At 37.4% G+C, this 18,057-nt stretch overlaps 2 protein-coding genes across 2 annotated transcripts in view; one reads left to right on the top strand and one right to left on the bottom strand.

Annotated features, from left to right (window-relative positions):
* The window catches only part of LOC108746071, a 42,951-nt gene extending 25,227 nt beyond the window's left edge, over positions 1 to 17,724 (bottom strand). Inside the window, exons 1-5 of the mRNA XM_018482594.1 lie at positions 15,776 to 17,724; positions 14,790 to 14,935; positions 13,996 to 14,155; positions 12,377 to 12,611; positions 11,140 to 11,252 (exon numbers count right to left, since the gene is read on the bottom strand). Of these exons, the coding sequence (XP_018338096.1) occupies positions 11,140 to 11,252; positions 12,377 to 12,611; positions 13,996 to 14,155; positions 14,790 to 14,935; positions 15,776 to 16,119 (998 nt within the window). The 5' untranslated portion in view covers positions 16,120 to 17,724. The remainder of the gene's footprint in view (positions 1 to 11,139; positions 11,253 to 12,376; positions 12,612 to 13,995; positions 14,156 to 14,789; positions 14,936 to 15,775) is intronic.
* Positions 7,469 to 9,961, top strand: LOC108746072 (prolyl 3-hydroxylase OGFOD1). Its single transcript, XM_018482595.1, has 2 exons — positions 7,469 to 7,553; positions 7,661 to 9,961. Exon 2 carries the CDS (start codon positions 8,055 to 8,057, stop codon positions 9,732 to 9,734), a length of 1,680 nt encoding a protein of 559 aa, XP_018338097.1. The 5' UTR covers positions 7,469 to 7,553; positions 7,661 to 8,054; the 3' UTR covers positions 9,735 to 9,961.
* Positions 17,725 to 18,057: the final 333 nt, after the last annotated feature.

Raw genomic sequence — 18,057 nt, 5'->3', positions numbered from 1 at the left:
TTACGTACGCGCTTTTGGATTAGCCTAAATCCCGTATACGATAGCGTGGAATATACATATGTATTATAGTCGAGAGAAATTATACGGCAATCGGCCCATTGCACTTTGCAGTTGCAACGTGGCAGCTGCGTCATGTCGAGCGAGCTTTATCGCGGCTGTACTCGCGATGCATCGATCATACGAGAGTAAAGTAACTGCACTTACGGATTAGAGCGGTAAATTGCGAAAATTCGCAATTTACGCTTGTACTTACGCTGACAATAAATTCCCGTTAATTCGATCAGTCCTACACATACACATAATTGCAGTATTAAATATCGGAGATGCGAGCTAAGAAATTACGAAGAAAAGAACGATAAAAGATTCATTTACGTTACGCAAAAATAAAAATACAATTAATTCTCATATCGCATGTCCGCCAAAAACAGTTGAAATTTTTCGAACTTTATATCACGTGCAGATTGCATTCTAAGTATATCGGCCTTCAGGAAAAATAATACAAGTTGAATACTTTCCAAAGGAAGATGACAGGGAAAAGTGATAGATCAAAATAAAAGCACCCTTTTTGAGGGTAACGTAACATTGTAATAAAATTAATATCTATATTACTTGTGCAGAGAACTTGAAACGAACAGCGATTCAAAGTCAACTTACGCCTATTTAATGTGCTGCCGTAATAAATTTATTAAGTATAAAATCTAAATTTTTTTTTCCTCCTTCCCGAACCATTTTGTATTCTCGACTCTTTTCTTGCGGAGGTGCGATGTGCCTAAAGTTCGTACGTCTTTAATGTATGTCCTCAGTAAAATATATACGTGTCTGTCGTTAAAGTCGGCCATCGATCGCCAATCACTCTGCTCGCAATTGCTCGGATTAATATCGTGATTTACAAGCATCTTGATTACCTCGCTGCACCATCGCCGGAAGCCAAAGTCGAGAGTCACTCTCGTAACGATCCGTGCGCGGAACAATGATTGGTGTAGACAGTGCACGCGTGCGGGGACCGGTCACCCGAGAATCTCTCGACGGCGCGAGATCTCACAACACGCCGCGCTCGAAAGCACTGTACTGACGAACGGACGGATGCAATAAGCGAATCGAATGCTGCCGCCGGCCGCTACGCCGCTATCGCGAAGAAGAGAGAAGGAAATGCGGCCGACACAATTTTAACATATCGCGCCAGTCGCCGGTGACCAGCTGTGCTACTCCACACAACGTGTCTCGTCGATGTAAAATTATAAAAATATAAATGTAATGAGGCTCGAAAGAATCTATCAGTGAAAAATGTAAAAAAAGCCCACCAGAGCCTCCATCAGCTATTCGGATGCACAGAAATTCTTTATTTTTCGTGTGAATGTAACAAAAGGAATAAAATATACGTTTCAACCCCTTCAATTCGGGTCCTTATCCAATATAAAATATAAATCGAAATTACATAATTAATGCAAATTCCAAGTTGATGAGATTGCCGACAAATTAATTCGTTCTTCTTTATCCAAATGCCAAGTTAGATACGTAATGAATAGCCCAATGATTATCAAAATTATTACATTATATTATACAATAATAATATAAAACTTGCATAAAGTAAAACCGAAGTCATATGCATTGCTCACTACGTAGAATCACATCGCTCATCAGATTGTCAGATTCGCCGTGTAGTCATTCAAAAGAAACACGAAACGAAAATTAGAGAATTATTAAAATCATTTGTCTGAATCATCAACTTGGAATTTGCGTTAATTATGTAATTTCGATTTTATATCGATAAGGATCCGAATAGAAGGATTGAAACGTATATTTTATTTGTTTTGTTACATCACGAAAAATAAAGAATTTTTGCATCCAAATAGCTGATGTAGGCTCTGATGGGCTTTTTTACACTTTCAATTATAAAATATATAGTTAACAATATTTCAGATATAGATATGTGTAATTTTCTATAATCCATAAATCAAAGATATAGTAATCTTGATTTGTACGAAAGATACCAAAGGAAACTATCAAACAGGAAAAACCATTGCAGATTTAAATTTTCAAAATTGGAATCTTATTTTTATTTATAATGTTTTGTTTGGAATTAAATCTTATTTCGTTCAAAACTATATTCGAAATTGTACTTTATCCCACCATTCATAAGTTCAGAAGCACTTACAATTTTCTTGCATCTCACAAAATTAAGTTAAAAGTCTTTAAAAAATTTTGTAAAACAATTAACTTGCAAAACAATAAACTTTACAGATCCAAAACATTATAACAAAAATTTTTTCTCTTCTTTCTTTGTTCTGTAAACTCTTTAATAAAGTTAAAAAATATTTTATAAAAAAGACTAATCGATGTGTAAAGAGAATTTTTGTTTAATATTCCATTTTTAATTGCAACTATAATAATTGAAAAACTTTTGAGAAAAAAAAAAAGAATCGTACAAACAATGCTTGTAATTTTGTAGTCAAAATAAATCAATTATAATTCATCATGATGTTGAGTGCACAATCTTTCAATTTTCATTGATAGACTTTTGTAAAATTCATTGAAATCCGTGCGATTTAACGTGTTATGCAGCGAGCGACGTGTGCGAGCGGACTCTTGGATATTACCGTTATTGCTTTATTAAAGCTCGTACGTCATTGATCAAACTCTCTCACAGTCCCCGAGTGATCTCACGACCTCGCCGCCAGCAGGTGCGAGCGAAAAATATAGGGTAGTACTTTACGAAAAGAATCGGGAAATATAGTTTCACGAATTCGAAGTCGATCGTTTTTACGATTACGATACAAAGTTTAATCTATCGTTAAGCTTAAATAAACAATGATGTTAATTGGCTGCTCCTCTCTTTATCTCTCTTTACAAATTAGATTTCTAAATTTCTGAGAAAAAAACTCGTAACTTTTTTAGATGTAATTCTAGATTTTGAAAAAAAAGAAACATGATTTTACCTTTTTTTTTTTAAATTAGGGCAAAAGTGATTTTTCATTTGGGCCTCAATTTTTATTGAAAATCGATTAATTTAATCTTCGTAACGCGTTAAAAAAAAATAAATAAATGGGTTACTTGTCTCGGCGTGTCATCCGTTTTTTTTTTCAAGCACAAGATGCGCGTAACGGTTCACGCGTACATGGACACATTAATCGACGTACGTCGAACCTCAACTACCAACCTTAATGACGCGATTGACAGTTTAGCGACTGAAGTGGCGCAGTCGTTAAACACCCGACACCCGACACTCCGGAGGTATCCTATCAGCGATACAGAGAAGAAAGGATAATGACCCATCTCATCACGGGAGGTGCAACGATTAGTGCACGATCCCATCCTATCGAGAGCGCGTTCTTTTCCCATGCGATCTATCGATCGTTCTAAAGTGCTTTACTTATACGCTGCCGACTCTTGCGTGACTTTATCTCGCGCTTGGAGTAAAAGATCGTTGACGTTAAAATTTATACGAGGTGCTAGAAAAGTAACTATTCTTTCGAAACTGGAGCAACCGGGATATATACGAGTCTTTTCAGAGGTGAAACTAATCGACTCCACGAAACAATAAAACAAAGAAAATTGATAACATTATAAGGTAATCTCTGTACAGTAAAAAAAATGTTATGTTCGCGTTAAAATTCGTCTTTGTTAAAAATGTTTTGTGTTGAATACTTAACATACCCGAATGTTAATTTAACACAATATGATTATATTATTGTATTTGAATATTTTACGTTAAATTGATATTAATATTTCTTAGTATTAAAATAACATAATTTATGAGTAAATAAATAAAATAAAAATAATGTAGTTTTTAAAACATATATTAATAAATGTTAATTTTATTAAATAAATGTGCTTCTACAATTTGTTTCCACGAATTGTATCAAAATTACATTTTTTGTGTTAATTTTTACATGTTTGTGTTTCTAACATATTCTTGTCTTGTATTAAATTAATGCAAAAATTTGAGTGGACTGTAAAATGTGTTAAATTTAATAGAAATTTTCCAACTGTATGTATAAAATTTTGTACATTCAATCAACTAGTTTGAACCAGACCTAAATAATTATTTTGATGGTTTAATCAAAATATTTTCAGATTTGTGTCTAGTTAAATTTTTAAATATTTTAAATGTAAAATGTTAAATTCATCACAAATTTGCCAATAGAGTACTAAAATAAGAATATTAAATCTCTAAAATAAGAAATTGACAGAAAGTGAGATCGATCAGTTCAGGCTCGTGGGAGGTTCACATGTGAGTCACGGCTGAACGTTATTGATAATCGAGATCTCCGCCGGAAATAATTCGCACGGATCTGCGCTTCGAGATAGCTATACGCCGAGGTATAAGCATCAGCTTACGACGTTGAAGTGGACTATAAGAAAAACGGCGTCGCGTCGGCACACGTGACTGCACTCGTTAATCAATAATAGTCGTACAATATGCGACTCGAGTGATTCGATGTATGTATATAAACCCCACGATTCGCCTCCGCGTACGAATGCCGACACAGTCGTTTCAAAATTCGAAGGCCCGTTCTCGTCGTAGGATGCGAGGAAAGTATCGACTCAAGGCCGGCTCGAGATAATCTCCGAGCCGAGATCTATAGAGTTGAATTAACATGAGATCTCTCCCGCCCCTTTCTTCCTTGCTCTTGCAGAGACGAATGTTCAAATCCCTCGTGTAGGAACGACGAGTCATCGATCGATGACTCGCATTCGGTTGTGACGTTAAATGTGTCATATTGTAAATGACGCGACGAATGTATATTCGGTTCTGACGAAAACGTGAAAGCACAACAAGCAATTGCCTATAAATCCAACGATATTAATTCATATATTAGAAAATGTAACATCTTTTCATGCTATCGCTGTTTCACCAGCCACATCAAGTGCGTCGAGATTAACACTCGCATTGTGCTAAATAAATAGGAATAGCAAGCACCATGTAAACAGGGAGTTGCTGTCTTGTAACCAGATCTGAAACTTAGGTCTTTTCTGTGGTCAAATTTGTATACACTTTGGGAACTTGAAATAAGGTACATGTTTGATTTGGCAAAAACAAGAAAGAGAATTCTTGAGTTTAGTGCAGGAAGAAAGAACAGATCTCAGGTGAAAATGACAAAAGTAAGCGAATTCACTAGGTGTTGACCAAAAAAATTATAACTTCGCTAGAATATTTATAGGGTGTCTTCGGGAAGACGTATTAGCGTTATTTGTATTACACACACATTCTGTTTTTCCAGTATATATTAGTAGACACAAATAGCGCCAACAGCATCCCCCAGAATGTCTCTATAATTTAATTCATTGATTAATCCCTAATGAATTTGCTCACTTTTGTAATCTTTACCTGCTTTTAAGATATACAATTGTACTCTCAGTACACACGTATCGACTAAATTGGAGCAAGACGATTTTGAATCTCGGATAAAAAAGGTATTCCGATCTTTGTTCTTTGAATGTTTTTACCCTTATCATTGGAATACTTTGAGGCTGTTTTTCTTTTAGGAGACACAAGTAAGTATCGTTCCGATTTTACATTGAATGAATGAATCATTATTCATTGAATGCTAAGAAGGATAGAACGTCCGCGCCGACTGTGTCTCCTAAAAGGAAAGCAGCCTGAATAGGCTCACTCGTCCAGCTCCGAAATCGACAGATAAGAAGAATTTCAATACCTAGAAGGTTCTCGAAAATGTTGTCGGGGGAGACCGACGCGGAATGTTAACGATAATCAACTGCGAACCTGTTCGCGGCACAAAACGAGAGGACACTGGCAGATTCCCGATCCTGCGAAGGTCTTGCGTGTTTACCCGCGTCCTCCGGAAGAACCCCACCCTCAGCTTCGGCGTTGGCGACGCAACAAACACAGGCAACTTGCACGTACATGACCGCGATGACGTGGGAACGGGGCGGAATCGCGTCTCGACGAGGAAAGACGTCGGCGAGGGAGTGGGACCGCGTAGGTTCGCGGCCGGGACTTGTCATGTTGCGTGAAAAACGCATTATTTACTCACGATATGAGCGCGTCCCCCAGGTGTCGGGCTCCAGGATGGTCGGCCGGATGATTTCCTCGCGACGATGTCGGACGTCACGCGTCCGTCACGTCGCGACGCACCACACTCGGTCACTCGGAGCCGATTCACAGCGGTCCCAGGACCGTACTCCGAAGAGTCTCTTCTCTCCACGCGACCACGCAACGGCACCCGTCAAATGTGACACGCGCCCGCCATGTTGCCACGGCGACGCCAGCGCCGCCCGACGGTCCGACAGCGCGGCGCCGAAGCGGCGCTCGGCGCGAGCGCCAACTTTAAACAATTCGAACGTACCGACCGCGACGTATGTATATCCAAGGACTTTGATTCTTTTCCTTTCGGAAATTTTCACGAACTGAGAAATCATCGTCTTTTTACATTAATATTTATAGTCCGTGCGCGATTAACGACTGAACCTTACGTCTGCTTACAACTAAATTTAAAGACGTAAAGAGAAAATATAATTTACATTTTTGGAAATTTTAAAAAAGTAACCGAGGGAAAGAATCGAAGTCCTTGGTTGTACACCGTAAAGTTTTGTTCTTTACGACTGGAGATCGATTGCGTGTCTTCGAACGACGTGATAATCAGCAAATTTATTACGTGTTGACCGATAAAATTATAAATATAGTAAATTCGATCGCTTTTGCATTTTTCACCTCGTTTCCAGATGGAGCGTCCATCGCGAGAGCTACATTTCTGCCGCTTTCAAACTTTTGATATTATGAGGCTTGTTCTTTTTAGCCAAATTTTTTGCAGTTTCACAAGGTACATTTTTTGTCTCCAACGTGAAGAGCCCAGCAAACGAGAATGGATTGAAATGAATTGAAATGAATTCAGATTTTCAGAAATATTGATTCTCACAAATGTTAAAATGAATGCTTTTCAATCTTGAATGCATTTTTATTCATTTATAGGAATTGCATGGAGCATATCTCTATGCCTTTTAATCTAAAAATAATATTAGCTTTTTCTGTGTATTGTAAATATTGTTTAATTCAAAATTTTGAATAGGATATGTAGTTTTTCAATCCAATTGCATCCAATTGAATCTAATTGAATCCAATTGAATCCAATTAAATCCAAAAAAAATATTCGCATATTTAAAATATGTGTGTGTGTGTGTGCATTCGGATAGAAAAAAATTTCAATCCATTTTAATCCATTCTCGTTTGCTGGGAGAAAAGGAAGAAAGATAAACTGTGCAAGAAGTGTTCAGAACAAAAGAACAGACTCATGATTAATGTATGCCAATTTTATGCACATTCGCTAAATATTGTTCTATATTCATATAGATAATTATGCATGGATATACATTTGTGTTAATATTTGCTAATGTTGGCATACATACATAGATCGTGTCATCTGGAACAACCTTCGATGTTTTTGAAAGGTTAGTACATGATTATTGGAGGCCGCTAGAGGCGCTACTATGTTAGATTGATATTGTTTTTTTATTGTTGCTGTCGCCGCGTATGTTATGTTACGGAGGTATGAAAGAGTTTTTATAAAACGCCGATATTCGTCGCAATTTCTGTGGTACGTAGAATCCAGTAGAATTGTCCGAATTCCTTGTCTGATCGTAATAATCGTAATAATTCCGAGTGACGGTTGCGATTAATGGCATCTTGACTTGGTGTTCGCAGAACACACGTGGCACGATTAGGACACGTGGGTTTTATCTACCAGGACGATTGACACTTCTGTTCGACAAGGACATCTCCTACGACCGGACACCCGGGATCCCGATGTCGTCCTGGAGACACGCCGACAAGACTTTACCAACGGGATCGACGAATTGAAATCCGTAAAGAGGTTAGGTGACCGGCCGAACGGTGCCGCATACTTTATATTATAAAGAATTAAGCTAAACTTAGAAGAATTTTAATAGCGACGTGTGCATAACATGAGTATCTTTTTTGTCGAAAAGTTGTAGTTAAGGAAGAAAGATTTGTAGATTTAAGATTTTTATGTTAGATTTGACAGAAACTAGTTTTGTCTTCAAATTTAACAAAAAATTTAACAAAAAAACTGAAGAGTATGGCGAATCAGAAGTTGTTTTCGGAGCACATATACGATACTAAATTTCAAGAAGAATTCAAAAAACACTGGCACTCCCAAGGCGATTTTAAGAGCGCCAATCTGGAGATCATATCGAAACCTTTCAAAGTGTGTAAGATATCAAACTTCTTAAGAGACGAGAAGATTCTAGAGAACTTAAAAAGCGAATTGGAATGTCATGATTATATACGCAAAGACCTTGATCTCTATCAGTTTGAAAAAACTGAGGATCTGTACCACTTTACTGACAAGCATATCCAAATGCTGAACAGTTCTTTTCGGAATGATCTGAGATCATGGATGAGCCGCAATACAAACATTGAGCTAAACGAAAAGGTCTTGATGTCGAGCGCCCGTTACCGTAATACAGACTATTTATTATGTCACGATGATAACACGGTTGATAGAAGAATTGCTTATATATTGTACCTAACTGCTGATTGGTCAGAGAAAGATGGTGGTACTTTAGATCTTTTCGATATGGATGAGAAAGGCTCACCTGGGAAGGTAGTGAAATCATTAATTCCAGAATATAACTCCCTAGTGTTCTTTGAAGTAGTGGAAAATTCTTATCATCAAGTATCCGAGATATTGTCGCATGATAAGTGCAGGTGGTCGATCAATGGTTGGTTTCACGGCCCGTTAAAAAAGGATTTCCGTAAGTCGTCCAGATACGAACCAGTCAAAACTTTTCTGGAACCAAATTCTACTAAAGTGAACTTGCACTCCTGGGTTTCCAATGATTATCTGAAACCCAGCATAATGGATCAAATTCAAGAAGATGTCGAGATATCATCTTATACGTTTCTTAAAAGCTTCTTGAAGAAATCTGTGTATCAACAAATTGCAAATGATATAAGGTCGCAGGATATCAGCTGGCGGATGATAGGCCCGCCGGATATATGTCATTATGAAATAGCTGACGAGCAAACCTTGCCGAAACTATTGAGAGATTTTTGTGATCTATTTAAATCTATTTCTTTCTTTCAATTGTTGAAGAAATATACAGGACTCGATTTGGTGCCCGAGAAAACAAAGAGACCTAAAATGACATTAGAGTTACAGAGGTGGTCGTCGGGCTGTTATACGTTGCTATATGACAAATCATTATTGAAAGATACTTCAGACGAGTCAACCCTAGCGTTGACCTCAGATTTCTCGACTAATGAGATCAATCTAGACACAAATAATACGCGTCGAGAATTGAAAAGGGAACGAACCGACGGTGCTTCCCCAGTAAATTCATCTGATAAAAGAAAAGTAGCCAGGTATCGTGATAGTCAATCAGATGTTGGTGTGCACTCAGGTAAACACGAGAATAGCGTGGATGTAGATGAAACTTCCTCATCTTCAGATGATATCTTCAATGGTACACTGGTCAATGACAGCGAGGATGATTCTGCCAGTGAGAATGGCGAGTTTCTGCTCGATGTGATAATACAGTTCCATACACAAGATGCCAAAGGCACGCCGAAGACAGAAGACACGATAGATTTTGTGAATCCTGGTGCGCAGGAAGGTGTTCTAATTCAAATCCCAATGCAAGATAATCATCTTTGTCTAGTCTATAGATCAGTCATGATATGTCGTCTTCATAAATACTTGAATCATTTCTATGATGGCTATTCTTACACTTTCATATGTACATATTACGAGTAGCATGATTCTTTGTATGATTTGTTGGTTCAATATTATTCTGTTGAAACAGATTAAAAAGGATAGGAAGATCGTGTTTTAAGTCCGGCATTGTTGTTTCGTGACAATTGATCAATATTATATTTTCCCGAATTAAGACAACATTCTCTTTGCGAATGAAATAGTTCTTCTTTAAATATGATATTTTAATCTCGTGATTTTTTTTATTGAAGAAAAGCATAAATATAACACATACGCATAAATTTCTATGAAACTTGCTGATTTAAGTGAGTGACAATATTCTGAATGAAAATATAAAAAGAGAATTTTATATATATATGAAGATATCAATCAAAACGTGCAAAAATTGTAATACATAAATTAAATATTATCTAATTATTTAGAAATTTTACTAAGAGATATTTCTTTCTGTATTTAGAATCAAATGCATATTTATATGGATTCTTACGAAAATTATCTGTACGAAGAATATTTTTACAATTACATATATTGTATAAATTGCTTCAATGACAAATATTAAAAATGAGAAAAGGCAGTTATTCTATAAAATTATTAATTATATACAAATTATTTTGGCGATTGATATACAAAATGTTCGATTTGTTTTACGAATTAATACAACATTCGTATTTTAATATTAATTTATTATGTTAAAAGAGAGAATATCTTATTTTTTTCTTTAACGGAAAACGTAAAACATTATATTATTTGCACCACGAAGAATGTTTTTATAATTATATGTGAATTGCTTCGTTGACAAATATTAAAGAAAACAAAATTGTGAATAACATGAATTGTTCTTTTCTCAATATACAGATATATTCTTGTCATAAAAAAATGTTTCTAATTTTTAGACAGGATTTTTCCAGTAGGTGTTATGTTCAAAAAATCATCGGTACGTTAGCGATTTATGTGCTTAAGTTATGAAAGTCTTCCAACGATTTTGCTAGGGTGTAGATTAATATTACAATGCAGGAGACATACAATCGTTTATTGGATGTGTTATATACATGGCATAAAAGAAAATCCTTCGTTTTATTTGCGAGAATCACACCAAACGTAAGGTTCACATGCAGTCGTGAAGTTGAGTGAATGTGAGTGCAGCGAGGGAATTGCGTTAGCGGGATGAATATCGAAAGAAAAGTCTCCCTCGCATTTTACACGTGCTATTCGCAGCATCCAGAAACTTTTCTTTCGCTTATCCTTGGAACTTTGGAACGCACGTAGATGTTGGACATTGCGCTTAGTGTACGCGACAGGGAATCGATGTACACGCTTCGTCTTTTTTTTTTCTTCTGAGAATCGACGCAATTCTATACCGATGGGATAAAATCTCCCAAGCCGAATTCAGTTGCAGGGAAGAGGAAGAGAAGAAAGAAGAAAGAGCGAGAGAAGAGTGAAAGCTTACGCTGTGTGGACGTTCCGATGGTTACATTCGGTTTCGGGTTCCTGCACTTGAATCCTGGGTCGCGGCAAATTCTGTTGTCCTGTGCCATCCTTAGTAGTGGTCTTTGTCGTGATCTGACAGATAATAAAACCTGTTTTAGTACGAACACCGCGACGACGCGGCGAGATTGTAACTTGGTGCGAATCGGGGTGAATGGCTTAAGGACGCGCTAAGAGTTTAATCGTCCGACGAAATAAATGGAGAGCTTATCCGCCGCGTTTTTCCTCTCATCGTATTCTATTTCGAGCAATCGTGCCGGAAGCTATTAATGGGCGCACCTACGATACAGCTCCGTTCCGGATGACGCCATCGGGCAATCTTTAAGCGATCGTAAATTCGTTCGTCTGATTGATCGTTACTTAACTATTACAATAAGAAGATCGGACGATCGGTCGAGCTTCAAAATTGTCCTATTTTTTAAATCTAACTATTACAATAAGAAGATTGCAAGACGTTTTATTCAATCCTGATTGATGCTCGCGGTGAATCCGGACATTTTTAAAAATTGCTTTGCGAAAAATTATTCATAACAAATATTTTTCACTTTATAATAATTTTGATTTACATATTCTCGGTTTTTGACATTCAAAATGAAAAAAAAAGCTTCTATCATTTAATTACGTTAATTTTAGATAAAGATGTGTACATTAATTTAAGGTACACTGAACTCGCAAATATCTGCGAAAGAAAATTTCGGAGCAAATGTCGATTAGAGTAGAGAATTTTTTAAGATTGTTATAAATGTAAAGTGATTATTATAATGAATATTGAGATTATTATACGAGTCTAATACCTAGGAAAAAAGTTAACGATAAATCTTAATCTTATTAAAATTATTACACTTTCACATTAATTGTGAGAAAAAATGTTTTGTATTTATGATCATATAGTAATTGAATGATAAAAAATAATTATGATTAAAAGCTCCATTTATATAGGTATTATGCTATAATATTAGTAATAATAATAATGATAGTAATAATAATTATATTTTTAATATTGTACGCTAAAAGAAATATATAGTAGGCATCGAAAATGTATTACAATTATTTTCGCTGTCAGCTCTATGTTCCTTTCGCTGACTTTTCCTTATACGAGTCGACGGGCCCGTTATTAGACGATGGATTCATAATTAGACGACTATCGATTATTGCGCGTGACGAGACGGAACGGGACATTTACGCAGATTACCAATCACCTGGGACGTGGAGGCAATCCCGGCCATCCGTTTCCGCAGCTCGTTCAACTGCAATTCCTGCTGGAAGCTGGCATCGTTCTCCTGCGACTCCTCTCGCTTGCCCCCCTCGATCGATTCCGTCGAGTATTCGACTTGGACCCAGGGGCAAATTGTCGGTGACGACTGCAGTGAACCTTTGCTTCCGGGTCGGGACAGGCGCGGGGACAGTCGTCTCAATAGCGACACAAGTTTCGATCTAAAGCAATACTTTTGTTACTCACCATCTGGCGATGCTTATATGCGACACGAAAAAAGTCACGAGAGAAATATAATGTAATGAAAATGATTTGATGAATAATTGATAACAAACTTATCAAGCGTCTTTAAAAGTGTTACAATTAAAAAATATAACTTTGAAATTATTATTATGAATGAGTGGTGTAAGTAAATATATTTAATCAATCATCAAAAGTGAACTAATTTTAGGCTTTTGTGACTATTCACTATGGATATTTAGGCTGATGACGTCAAAAGCGAAGGAGCACATAGATAATAAAAATTCTTGTAAAATACATTTTTCAATAAATCAATATTTGCATTTGATAGAATACACTTGTAAAATGTAACGAAAACTCTCCTCTTATTTCAAATTAATACAAAATCACATTTATTTCATTTCGACAGCTATCGTATAACTTGTTCCGTTTTTTGGTTAGACATATTATAATTCATTTTAAAATATGTTTTACAAATACAAATCTATTCTATCGATGGCAAATGTTGCGTTATTTAAAAAATATTTACTTTTTAATGTAGGTTTTTGTAAACATTTTCTTTATGTATTTTTCTCGTTTCTGATGCTTCCAATTTTATAAAAGTCGTCACGATTCAAGAAGAATGATGAAAAAAGTTGTGAAAATTCAAGAAGGGTGGTTTATTTAAGTGGTTGTGAAGTGAAAATGGCAAATATGACATTTGATCATATATCAAGTATATATTATTTTTATCGATATTATTTGATTCGTCAATAATTTTCTGTCGAAAATTGATAAATAATTTTTCTCTTTGTGGGAAACCTAATTTTCTGGATCGCGTCACTTTTGAAATAAAAAAGCGATATGTGGAATTTTAAATGTTCTTTTTTTATGTCAATATGTTAATTATATGTATTTTGAATCCCAGAATAAACGGAACTTACGCCGCGCAGTTTTCACTTCGCTAATTATTTCATAAAAGTGTAATCAACTTATCTTCTTTTTTTCCGCGGCGAACTGCGTTTCCGTCGAGTTTTACATTCCCATCGCATGTCTTCCGAGCGAATGTTGTTACCCGCTTTGTATTTTAGCAAATTAATTGCTGTTTCCAATGTAACCGAATATTGCGTTTTCTTGGTATCCACCTCGTTGCGTGTACATACATTGTGTGTACACGACGTTATCACGATTTACTTCTCGCTAAACCTCCCCCGCCCTCATCCCATTATTACTGCCCGCTGATTTCTTCTTGACTCGCAAAAGTCTACCGTTATACTTTTCTGCTCGGCGGCCGCGCTCTCAGAGGAGCTTGTCATAAATTATTTGCTTTCGTTGCGTGCATGAAACGGGTTTGCACGCGAGGTGCATCGACGTGGATTAGCATACCTCGTGCTCGGTGTCTGAAGATGATCGGAAGTGAGAGGCGCGCTTCTGGAAAGCTGTTCGGCGCTTCGCGTCGTATTTCCCCAGTGGAGTTGGTTGGAGCTGAAAGTGACGGATCTTCCTACTCTCCAGTCTAGGCTGCTGCTTTGTCTAGCTTGTAGATCTGGGAAGGGAAAAGAACGAAAAATGACAGATCGAAGCTTTAAAATCACGGCTTTCCACAAGTCGCATCCGCATTTCTCTCGGAAATTACGAAAGTATTTTACTCGTTTAACTAATTTAATTAATTTGACTTATAACAATCTATCTAATCAAACTGAACTTAATAAACATTTCTTTCTTGTATGGAGGATGAAAATCAAATTCAATTTTATGAATTGAAATGATAAGTTTTCAGTTGGTTATAAAAGATGAAATATAAAGAAGAGAAAAGACAAAACGCTTTATATAAAGAACATACTTTAAAAGAATATATTTTTATTTTTCTATAATCAATTATCGTAACAATATTGCATTTTTAAATATTACAAATTTTAATGACTCCAAATATAAACATTTTTTTTTTTTGGAAAACTATTTTTTCTTAGCTATACTGTAGTAGCATTATCTTTTTAAATAAAAGAAGTTTTTTTTCAATGGGCTTAATATTTATATGTAAATTATATCAAGAGAGAAATTTATTGTAGATGTGTAATTATTAAGAAAAAAAAAAATGTAAAAGAAGTGAACAAGCCGTAATTGAATGGCCGAGTTCTCCAGTTCGTTAACTATGTTATGAGTCACAGTTAATGAATTACCTTGTTCGTTGGCGTTTTGGTTGACTCTCCAGTCCAGAGAATTACTATTCCTATTCACGCTATAAATGTTATCACAGGATTTGGTGGCAAGGCATGTCGCGTTATTATGACGACGTCTCAGCAGTCTTGATACTGGTCCCAAATTTCTGTAAAGATATTTTTCAAATAGTTCTATTTCGTGCAACGCTAAAAACGAATTTTAAAAAATCTATTTTTTACAATTTATTAGATATCTTGTATGAGATATCTAATAAGTTGTAATGTCCAGACACAAGATAAAAAAAATGGCATTATCGATCGGCTAGTTGTTATCTTTGCGAAGCTGATTACACCCTATCGCGATAACAAAATATTTCGCGTTTTTTTCGCGATGAAAGTAAGGGCAGGAGCATAGAGTTTTGCATAATGAACTTTCTACAATAAGCCGTTACCTAAGCTTTTAAGCCTTAAGCCGTAAGAAATTAACCAATCACAGTCGAAGTGTGAGAAGAATAATTAATTGGTCATTCCTTAAGACTTAAGGTTTACTACATCTATTGTATCTGCGTTTGTCTAACGCATAACAATACATAAGAAAATGAATCAAAGATTTATTTCCTTTCTTTCCATGAAATAAAAGACTGATTGGAGTACGGAAAAAAATATTTGGTTGAATTAACTGGGATTTCAGTAGAATTGACTGGAATTTTGTAGAAAATGAACGATCCAGAATTCTAATTAGTCTACTAGAATTTCTGGTTACATCTATACTGAATGTTGGTTATTTCAACTGGAATTTTAATAGATTTAGTAAAAAATCTTGTAGATTCAACTAAAATTCTGGATCGTGCATTTTCCACCAGAATTCTAATTAATTCAACCAAACATTTTTTTTCCTGTGAAAGGGTTGACTTTTTTTCAATACTTTTATACATTACACGTCACACAAAGATCCGTGCTCCGGCCTTAATATTGATCGAGGAGAAGCGCGACGAAAAGACACTCACTTCTTGAAGCGCCGCGTCTGTTCGATCGGCACGAGCGGCTTGTTCTCGGTCGGTCCGCCGGCCGCTTCCGGTTCCGGGCAGTAAGTGCCCACTCGCACGTGGCTGTAGGTCGCCCGTAGCTGCACCCCGTCCAGGGGTCGGAAGTGGCTACGTTCGATGGACGAGACCCGTACGATCTCGATCTTCGGCCGTGCCTCTCCTCCACTCTTCTTCTCCATAGTCGACGGAAGGCGACGTCGTCCGTTCTTCTGGATCAACGACGACGAAATCCACCGACGCCGCGCCAAGAGTTCAATTGCTCTCGACCTTATTACCCGTCCGATAACGATCCTCCCACGTCGCATCTATCCGCATCGCGGGGGGGAGAGATCGCTGGCGTGTGTCATCTCTTCTCACCTTCTCGTTTCTTCTCCTCCCCCCCCTTCTCTCTCTCTCTCTCTCTCTCTCTCTCTCTCTGGACTGTAGCGATTTTATTATCTCACTCGTGAAATCGCGGGACGCTTCCACGCGGGAAATCGGGGACCGATACGCGCCGACACGCTCAATCCTCGCGCGTAATTAAAGCGAGTAAGACCGGAAATCTATGGCGTTGTACCACACATTTTTATCTTTAATGTTTTACGGAAGAAAAGACGCTGGAGGATTATCACGGTGCGCCGGTGATCCTCGCGGACGATCGGTGCGCAACACGTCGTTGTTTTCCTTGTTCTTAACTACTTAACTCTGATGAGTGACACCATCGTTCGCGCGCGCAACGAAACGCGCGCTGTATAAAGCGAACGTCGGCTGGCAGTCGGGGATTCGATTCGTCGTCGTAGCGAGAGATAAGAAGAGATCGCGGGCGCGAATTTTTTCGGGATCCCTTCGGCGCTCGATATCACGACGGACGGGCCTTATCGTACGCTTCGAAGTCCGCACAATTCCTACACACGCTCCACACGCGTCTCCTCAGCCCTTCGCTCGCCTCCTCTCTCTCCGCCCCTCTTCTTCCTTCTTCTTCTCTCTGCGTCGTGACCCGAGCGGGAGGGAAAAACGCGCGTGGGTCACGTTCATTCATCCCACGGGGGGGGAGGAGTGTGTGGCGTAGATTATCTCGCTGCGCGATCTCAGGCTCGAGCGCACGCGAGCGAGCGAGCGGGCACTCCCGCGCTACCTTAATTGAAGCTCCCTCACGCGTGCGTGCGCGCGCGCGCGCGTGCGCGCGCGGCGAGAGATCGCGACATCGCCGGCGCTGAATTTCCGATATCAATGGTTCCCGGACGACGTCATTTTCACTTCGCGCTGTATCTCCGTTTCTGGCACTCGTCGCGTATCACGTTGATGAGGGAGAAGGAAAAATTCTGAAATTAACGTCTCCGGACCGCGTCATTTCACTTCGCGCGCATTTCCTCCGTTCCTCACACCTGGACACCCTTGCGAACCTGGTGGAACGCTCTTCTTTCTGCCACTAACGAATGGTAATCGATGCCCTCCGGGCTGGCACACATACATTGAACAGTTCAAATCGTTTTCATCGTGTATCGGTTTCTCGGAAAAAAAAAAGTGAGAACGGAGGTGTATTAAAGTGATCGATCCGATGTGACGAGTTCGTACACGCTGGTATGAATATTATTTCACGACGCGCCAATCCTGGATGCATTGAAAACCGCGCACAAAATTAGCAAGGCCAGAGTGCATATTTAAGAGCGAATATCGTATGAACTACGCAAATCCTGCGAGCGGATTTCAATCCCAATTTAGATTCTTAGAGAAAAATCGATATTAACATTTGGACTGGTTTGTGTGTGTTTAATTGGATGTAAACTTATGTGGTTTCAGGACGCCCGCGCATTGTATCGATTTAAATATACATATCTTTTCTAATTATTACACTGAAAAATTTTTATAAATACTTGTTGGAATAATACTAAGTAAATATTCACTAAATGTAAATATATATTGATTTGATAGAAAAGCTATTAATTATCACTTTTATTGTATAAATATTTGTTTACTGTAAGTAAGTAAATGTTTGCTTTTACTATGGTATCGTTCAAAGAAATATGTATTAAGATTTCGTAAATTTTTTTCAATACACCATTTATATACGCGATTTATATCAAGAACACTTTGCATTGATTGTAGTATAATTTTGAGAAAGTCTATTAATTTAACTGAAAATTTTTACTTAAAAAGCATATTTTAGTGGAAAATTCTAATATGAATAATTCACTTAAAATTATAATACATTATGTTAGAAAACATTTTACGAATTCACGGCGACGATGTATATCTACATTTGC

This window comes from Trachymyrmex septentrionalis, unplaced genomic scaffold, assembly GCF_001594115.1.
Source record: "Trachymyrmex septentrionalis isolate Tsep2-gDNA-1 unplaced genomic scaffold, Tsep1.0 scaffold16, whole genome shotgun sequence".
Taxonomy (NCBI): Eukaryota; Metazoa; Arthropoda; class Insecta; order Hymenoptera; family Formicidae; genus Trachymyrmex; species Trachymyrmex septentrionalis.
This window is presented reverse-complemented; position numbering and strand designations above follow the sequence as displayed.